General features: G+C 48.5%; 1 protein-coding gene across 1 annotated transcript; it reads right to left on the reverse strand.

Moving 5' to 3' along the window:
* Nucleotides 1-2,383: 2,383 nt before the first annotated feature.
* TMEM174 (transmembrane protein 174) lies at nt 2,384-3,330 on the reverse strand. Its single transcript, XM_057698834.1, has 2 exons — nt 2,680-3,330; nt 2,384-2,489 (listed from the first exon to the last, which is right to left on the reverse strand). Exons 1-2 carry the CDS (start codon nt 3,303-3,305, stop codon nt 2,384-2,386), a joined length of 732 nt encoding a protein of 243 aa, XP_057554817.1. The 5' UTR covers nt 3,306-3,330.
* Nucleotides 3,331-8,506: the final 5,176 nt, after the last annotated feature.

Here is an 8,506-nt window from a genome sequence, read left to right on the forward strand (position 1 = left end):
ACAGGGCAGTGGTCCTACTTTACTTCCCCAAGTAAGCTCTGGTGACCCTCCTGGATAGTCCAAATCCCTCTTATGGCTTTAGAACCCCTCTTGGGTGTCAGGAAATAAGTGATCAGTTTCTTTCTCCTCTCTAGACCATAGGCTCTGCCAGGGCAGAGCCATAGCTGTTCTTCTGTGGGTTTGGTTTTTCACTCTTATATCCCCAGTCCATGGCCCCGGTCCTGACACAGAGGAGATGCTCAGTAAATAAGTGCTGAATTCCTATTTTCTGAGCCCCGCCTCTCCCCTTGAGCTGTCAGCTCTCATGCACTGTCTTCAGAAGCATAAATTACCTCTGTATTAGTACTTTTTTTAAAAAAATAAATTTATTTATTCATTGGCTGTGTCAGGTGTGCGTTGCTTCGTGCAGGCTTTCTCTAGTTGTGGCGAGCGGTGGCTACTCTTCACTGCGGTGCGTGGGCTTCTCAGTGTGATGGCTTCTCTTGTTGCGGAGCATGGCCTGTAGGCATACGGGCTTCAGTAGTTGAGGCATGTGGGCTCAGTTGTTGTGGCTCGCGGGCTCTAGAGCACAGGCTCAGCAGTTATGGTGCACGGGCTTAGTTGCTCCTCTGCATGTGGGATCTTCCTGGACCAGGGCTTGAACCCGTGTCCCCTGCACTGGCAGGCAGATTCTTAACCACTGAGCCACCAGGGAAGTCCCAGCACTTTTTTTCTATCTTGGATCAGGGACCGTTGGTGCTGAATGACTGCTGCCTGGAGCTAAAAAGCCCCCAAGGCCACTTCCCTGCATATCAGACTCCAGGCATGACCAAGACAAATTGACTGTCCTACCCTCCCACCTCCCACACACGGATGTCCTTTCCTAATATCTCTTTCCCTTTTGAACTACCCTTGATGCTGATTGGAACCCATTTCCATGAATATAAAGTTATTTGGTGGGTGAGGATGAGGAGGGAGAGGGATGAGGGAGGCGGGTGTGTAGGCATTGCTTGTGGGCATGCCACTGGTGATGCTTAACTGGTCCCTGTCACCAAGCTTCCTCCCTGCACTGATGGCCCTCAGCCAGGAGTCCAGTATTTCATGAATATGTTGAGTATAAAGCTAGTGTCTGTAAACTGAATCATGTTTTTCGATCACCTTCTATCACCGAACATGAAAATGAATTCTCATATAAAGAGATTTCATCCCTAAGATATAATACAAATCACAATAGTAATATACCAAGCTTATTTTAATCATATCCTTGGAAAAGTAGATACTTCTGATAAAAAGTAGTAAAAATCGCTCCATATACAAACACGGTACCAGAACTCTAAAGGACTGCTAAATTCTGCCTTCCTATGGGATGAACCACCCTTACCTTGAGTGGCCTTATTACCTTTGTAGCCTATGGAAAATTCTTTTAAACGCCAATGGCTTTATCTGTCTCTTCTAAAGTCTGTGAGGTTGTTCTGGTTGTTTATTACGTAGTCCAGATTCTGGGAGATTAAGGGTACCAATGTTTTTTTTTAATAAAGGAGGTGAGCTTATCTTGACCATAAAGATTGTTTCCATGACATGGTTTTCCAGGTGTTGACACGGCAGCTCTATTCCGTCTAATTTAACACATCTCGTCTATGTGTAGGGAAGTGCTCGTGTTCTGTTGGCCACTGGGCCCATCACAAAATCCATCCTGGTGTGGACACCTCAAGCTTTACCCTTGCTGAAGAGAACATCAGTAGCCAAGAGTCGCTGTGACCCAGTGGTAACTTAAGGATTTATTGACATCATTGACCTATTATTATTTATTTTGTATGTTTTAGCCAGCTGTCTAATACTATTCTAACAGGAGACATTATTTTATTTCCTTTTATTCATTTATTTTTGCAGGCTTTAAGATACCCAGGGTCCTCCAGGGACACCGGACAGCGACCAAGTTCTTATAAATATGCAGATCCCCTTTAGCGGCTGAGAACAGGCACTGGGAAATCTCCATTTGAGTCTGTTTTCTGTTCTCTACTTCCTTTCCAACCTCCACTCTCACTACTGTGGAAACTCCCAAAAAGTCACAGCAGAAGTGATTTTTCCCTTGGCTGCTGGAGCTCAAATTAAGACACCAGTGCCTTCCAGTGGGAAAGGGGTGGGTGGAGGATAAACAGGTGAAATTCCTGATCCTGAACCATATCCAGGGGATTTCTAGCTCTACCGGAAGGGCGTTTCCCCACCCCAGCTTAATTTTTACCAATTAGAGAGAGTCTAACTCCTACTTCCCCCTTCCCCACCCCAAATGGTATCTGTCGGGCTGCCTGGGCTGCTCTGCTGTCTAACTTCTGAAGGTCACAGCATAGAACCCTTCCTTTGTCAGCAACTAATCTAAAATGCTGTGCCCTCAGCCTCATTGTCTCTAGCGAGGGAGAGAGCATATTTCCTCATAGGGGGGCGGAGAGACGCAGGCAGAGTCCTCATCTCCCAGCTGTGGCTCTTCTAGCTGCTCAGCATCAGGGCTGGACCTAAAACGGAAGTGGAAAGGACAAGATGCCTTACAGCCCACAGCACCACTCTCAGAACCAATGCCACCATTCTGGCAACAGGCCACACAGAGATCTGCTGTCTCCCACCACCTCCCTTACAGACCAGACACAACCACAGACCGTGGCTGCTGCAGCTGGAAGGGGAGCATCCCCACGGCACACATCATACCTGTTATTCCCACCGTCCACGAAGGAAGGGTAGTCCTGGTCGTCAACAAAAGCAGCATTCTCCGGAGGGTAGATGGTGTAGTACTGAGGAGGGCTTGGCGTGGTGGTCGCCATCCCTCCGGTCGGTATGAGGCCACACGGGTTCACCACTGGCTGCAGGTAGGTGGTGTTCATCCCCAGGGGCTCTTGAGAGCCGTAAGGAGGAGGGATATACTGCACCACGGTGGCCCCGTGGAAGGTGATGGGTTGGTTGATACCAGTGAAAACAAATGATTGTCCTCCTGCTGTCTGCTCCGAGTCTGGGAGCCTCTCCTCACTTTCTTTGCACCACTGGCAAGAGAGCATTTTGAACTTGCAAACGGCAATCAGGATGAATGTCACCCCCACCGACAGCAGGATGGGCCCGAGGAGCTGGGTCCATTCAAAGTGGGAGACTCCTTGATATTTGATCCAGCCCATGATGGTGAACGTGATCCCCACCAGTCCCAGGAAGATGCCTGAGAAGAGCAAGGTGGCCCCTGCCTTGTCATCATCCGACACCTGGATGTCAGCAGTACTGGGTGTGTAAGGAGTGACCGAAAATACGTTGAGAGGGAAGTCCTCCATGCGGCTGCGGCCCTGCTCCATTGTCCTCACGCTTCTTCAAGGGGAAAGGGATTGTGAGGGCTCCTGAGAACAGAGCAAAGGAATCTCAGGTTCACATTAGTTATGGGAGAACTTTGGGCTCCTGTGGTTAACAGAGTAGAACATGCAAGAGGCCTGAACTTTGTTTAGAAGAATAAAGGTCTGAGAAATGAAGCCTGAAGCTGTCTCATATGTTGTCAACAATTGGAGGCCTCTGATGTGCAATTCAATAAGTGCTCTCTCTTCCACATTCATTCATTCACTCCTTCAAAAAGTTTGTATTGAGACCATCTTATGTGCCAGGAGGTACTTTTTTAGATGTGCTAGGCACTGCCCCAAGGCTCTGTGTGCAACGTACCCGAACCAAGACTGTAGAAATGGCAGAGAACCTCCAGGGCCTCTGGTTGTGCAGGGGCCCTTGATGTGTCCACCACATGCTCAGGAATCTAACCCAACTTTCCTACTGGGTCAACTCAGACACACACACAAAAAGCAGAAACTTGTTTCATGACTGTCTGTTTTCCTTCCCAGCTCAGGAATCACTAGTTGTGATGACACTTAAACTTTCATAGCAATTGTCACAAAGCTCTGAGGTCCTGCTCTTTCCTAGCCAGCTCCAAGGGCCTTTGCTCTCAGCATCTGGGGAACAGTTCCAGCTGTGGGAGAGGAAAGACACCCTAGAGGCCTTTCCACGCACTGCATCACCGGCAGAGCATCAGCCGTGACCTGGGGTCTCAGGGACACACACTTCAGACCTGCTCTCGGTGGTGGCAGCACCGTCCTCAGTTTCCATGGTAAAGTAAACAGCTGCATTTTCAAGCCTGCTGTGTTTGCAACCAAACCCAAGCTGATTTCAAGAAGAAAATTTGCCCTTCCATGACATAATCTGTCATTCATAACTGCAGAACTTCAGAACAGCCCCACCAATTTCATCCTCCACAGAATTGTAACTGTAGCCCTGTGCCTTTCCTAGACAGGTCCTCTCCAAACAGATGTCTCTCTTCAGAGTTAAATATTATATCAGCTACCTTTCGCGGGCCTGAGCTCAAGGTCCAGGAAAAGACTTGCCCTCTTGCCCGAAGGCAGGGCTTCCCAAACTTAGGCAAGATAAAATTCACCTGGGCTGCTTTTTTTTAAATGGCAACATGTGAGTTCCCAACTCAGCTCAACAGAACCCATATTTCCAAGGGAGATTAATCACCCCAGGTGCTTCTTATCAGCAGGAATCTTTGGAAACCCTACACTAATCCCAAGTCCTCCTGGGAAACCAGGGGACTTTTTTCCCCTCCAAAATGCCTCTCTGTGCTACAGGACAAGGCTTGTGATCTTCAACTTCACTGCCAAGCAGATGGGAAAGCAAGCAGGTGACCCCCTCAGTTATCTCCCCGTGCGTGTCCTCGAGCAGCAAGGACGGAGTGGTGTTGCAGTAGAAGTGGTCTGCCCTTTTCCCACGGGGCTAGATCAGCGATCCAGGGAAGCCAACTTGTCTCTTTAATCATAAAAATTCTGGTCAGCTAGCCTGACATTCTTTTCAGGCTCTTAACCCTGAGTTAAGAGTTGAAACAGTGTCTAGCATTTAGAAAGAGCTAAGCTCCTAAAATTGTTCTTCTAAATCACTCAGTTTATGTTTCCCATTTGTCTTTAGCTACATCCACTTGCAATTACGACAACGGCTGGGAACACTGAAAGAGCGGGGAGGGAGATCACCTTCCTCCAGACAGGCCGTGAATCCAAAACTGGAATGGCTTTCAGGGCAGACAGATGAGGAAATTCTAGTTATATGTTCTTTTTATTTATTTATTTTTTTATTGTGGTATTGTTGATTTACGATATTGTTAGTTTCACGTATACAACAAAGTGATTCAGAATTCTATAGATTATATTCCATTTAAAGTCATTATAAAATATTGGCTATATTCCTTGTGCTGTCCAATATATCCTCGTAGCTTATTTATGTAATACATAGTAATTTGTACTACTTTTGTCTTTTAACCTTCCTACTAGCTTTGTACGTGATTGATTTACCACCTTCACTGTATATTTGCCTTTACCAGTGAGATTTCTCCTTTTGTAATTTTCATGTCACTGGTTGTGGCTGTCTCTTTTCCACTTAGAGGTCCCTTTAACACTTCTTGTAAAGCTGAAGTGGTGTGGTACCGAATACTTTTGCTTCTCTGTAAAACTTGATCTGTCCATTCAATCTGAATGAAAACCTTGCCAGGTAGAGCGTTCTTGGTTGCAGGTTTTACCCTTTCATCACTTTAAAATATATTGTGCCACTCCCTTCTGGCCTGCACAGTTTCTACTGAAAAGTCAGCTGATCTCCTTATGGACACTCTGTTGTGCATAACTTGTTGCTTTTCCCTTGCTGCTTTTATGAATCTCTCTTTATCTTTACTTTTTGCCATTTTAATTACAGTGTGTCTTGGTATGGTCCCTTTGGGGTTGATCCTGTTTGAGACTCTCCATGATTCCTGGACCTGAATGCCTATTTCCTTTCCCAGGTTAGGGAAGTTTTCAGCTATGAAGATATGATGTTTTCAGATATGTTCTCTGCCCCCTCCCCCCTTCTCTTTCTGGGACTCCTATAATGTGAATGTTCGTATGCTTGATGTTGTCCTAGAGGACTCTTAAACTGTCCTCATTTCTTTCTTTTTTTAAAAATATTTCTTTATTTCTTATTATTTCATTTTTTGGCTGCGTCAGATCTTAGTTGTAGCACATGGGATCTTTCATGATGGTATGTTGGGCTGCCTGGGTCCTTCTGTTGTGGTGGCTGACTACTGCGGGCAGACTGGTAAGTGTGGCTGGGCTGCAGTCTGTTTGGTGGCCAGGCCCTGCTTTGTGCGGAGGACAGTGGGGCCCGATCACAAGGTGACTGGCTGTGGCACTCCAGGAGGTCCCAGGGCTAGTTCTGGTTCACTGGTGGGCAGAGCCAGGTTCTGGGGTGGGTAACTGTAGGGCCCGGATTTCCAGATCTAGTGTCCGCCTGTTGGTGGGTGGGGCCAGTTCCTGACACAGCTGGCTGTGGGTTCCAGGCTGCCCCGAAGCTGGTAATGGCCCACTTGTGAGTGGGGCTGGATCCCAGGAGTGGCTGGTTGAGGAGTCCAAGGTATCTCAGAGCTGGTGTTTGCCTGCCAGTGGGTGGGGCTGGGACCTGAGTTGTCCTAGAGCTGGAATTGGCCTGCTGGTGGGCAGAGCCAGGGCTGAAGGGGTGCTGGGAGCTAGTGCGGGCCTGCTGGTATGTTGATTGAGTCCTGCAGTGGTCCTGAATCCCGTGTCTGCTTGCTGGTAGGCAGGGCTGGGGTCTAGGAGTTCCTGGGACAGGTGCCTACCCATTGGTAGGTGAAGCCAGGCGCTGGGGCTAGTGGTAGCCCACTGGCAGGCAGGGTCAGACCCTAGAATGCCTGGTTGCAGGGCCCAGGGGTCTCAGAGCTGGTGTCAGACCACTGGTGGGTAAGGCTGATTCCTGACAGAGCTGGCTGTGGGGTCCGGGGTGTCCTGAGGCTTGTGTCGGCCCACTAGTGAGTGGGGCAGAGCCCAGCTCAGCTGGCCGAGGGGCCCAAGGTGTCTCGACCTTGTGTAGGGGGCAGGGTTGGGGGCTGGCAGGTCCTAGGGCTGGTTCTGGCCTGCTGCTGGGTGGGCTGGGTCCTGCCATGACAGGCTGCAGGGCTGTGTTTTCCTGGAGCTGGTGCCTGCCCACTGGAGGGTGAGGCTGGTCCCAAGTTAGATCCAGTTCACTGATGGGCAGGAATGGGGCCCAAGGGGTCCTGGGATGGGTGTCTGTCCACCAGGCCCTGGGGTCTCTGGTTCTAGGACCCTGGGTGTCCTGGGTCTAGTACCTGTGCACTAGTATGTGAGGCCATGTTCCAGGCTCTCCAGTAGACAGGGCTGTGTGCAGGGCTGGCTGTGGGCTCAGAGAGTCTTAAGGCTGCCTGCCTGCTGGCAGGTGGGGCTGTGTCCCCATCTGACTAGTTGCTTGGCCTGAGGCATCCCAGTACTGGTGCCTGTAGGTTGGTGGGCAAGGGCGGGACTGAGTCCTGAGGCAGACAAGCTAGAGGGAGGATTACAAAGTGGAACTGTCCAGTACCAGTGTCCACAAGCTCCCCAAATAGTTCCTGTCAGTGTCTGTGTCCCCAGGGTGAGCTCCAGTTGCCTCCTGCCTCTCCAGGAGACTCTCTAAGATCACCATGTGGGTTTGACCTAGGCTCCTTTCCAATTACTCCTTCTGCCCCGGGTCTCAGAGTGTATGAAATTTTGTGTGCGCCCTTTAAGAGAGGAGTCTCTCTTCCCCACAGCCTCTGGGTCTCCCAATAGTAAGCCCCACTGGTCTTCAAAGCCAAATGTTCTGAGGGCTTGTCTTCCCTGGGCAGGACTCCCAAGCTGAGGAGCCTGATGGGGGGGTTTAGACCCTTCACTCCTTGGGAAGGACCTCTGCTATTGTCATTATTCTCTCATTTGTGGGTCACCCACCCGGGGACGTGGGTCTTGACTATACCGTGACTCTGCCCCTCTTACGTGTCTCATTGTGCTTCCTTCTTTATATCTTTGGTTGTAGAAGATCTTTTCTGGCAGATTCCAGTCTTTCTCACCAATAGTTGCTCTGTAAATAGCTGTAATTTTGGTGTGCCTGTGGAGGTAAGCTCAGGGTCTTCCTACTCTACCATCTTGTCTAATCTCTCAGTTCAGATCCCTCCAGTTACACTTTCACGGTCACCTTGACTCAGCCTCTCTCACTAAAAACTCAAATTCTGTGTGTATATATAGTAAATACCAATTTTTTTTTTTTTTAAAAAAAAGCTAACAAGCTGAATTCAGTAGCATATTAAAAGTATTATATACCATGACCAACTGGGATTTATTCCTGGAATGCAAGAATGGTTCAACATATGAAAACTAATCAATGTAATATACTACAGTGAAGGGAAAAGACCCCACGTGCTCATCTCAACGCACACCAGGAAAAAAAAGCACACCAGGAAAAAAAAGACTTATTGAACACTTACAATGAATCAAGCACAATTCTAGATATTTAATGTATGTGGTTTCATTTCATCCTTTTAACAACCAGGTTACAATCAAGAGAAGTAGGCTGATTATTAAGCTGTTGTGACTCTGCTCCAAACCCACCTTTTGATACTTTGCTGTGGTTGAGACTCTGCCAAGGACATTTTCCTTTGCCAGATGGTTCCATTTTCGGCTCT

The sequence above is a fragment of the Hippopotamus amphibius genome, chromosome 1, assembly GCF_030028045.1.
Source record: "Hippopotamus amphibius kiboko isolate mHipAmp2 chromosome 1, mHipAmp2.hap2, whole genome shotgun sequence".
Lineage (NCBI taxonomy): Eukaryota > Metazoa > Chordata > Mammalia > Artiodactyla > Hippopotamidae > Hippopotamus > Hippopotamus amphibius.

Excerpts from the sequence above, each read along its gene's own strand:
- TMEM174 (XM_057698834.1), bottom strand. The coding sequence starts at position 3,305 with ATGGAGCAGGGCCGCAGCCGCATGGAGGACTTCCCTCTCAACGTATTT. Across the intron at positions 2,490-2,679 it reads GTGGACGGTGGGAATAACAG|GTCCAGCCCTGATGCTGAGC; the intron begins GTATGATGTGTG and ends CTTCCGTTTTAG.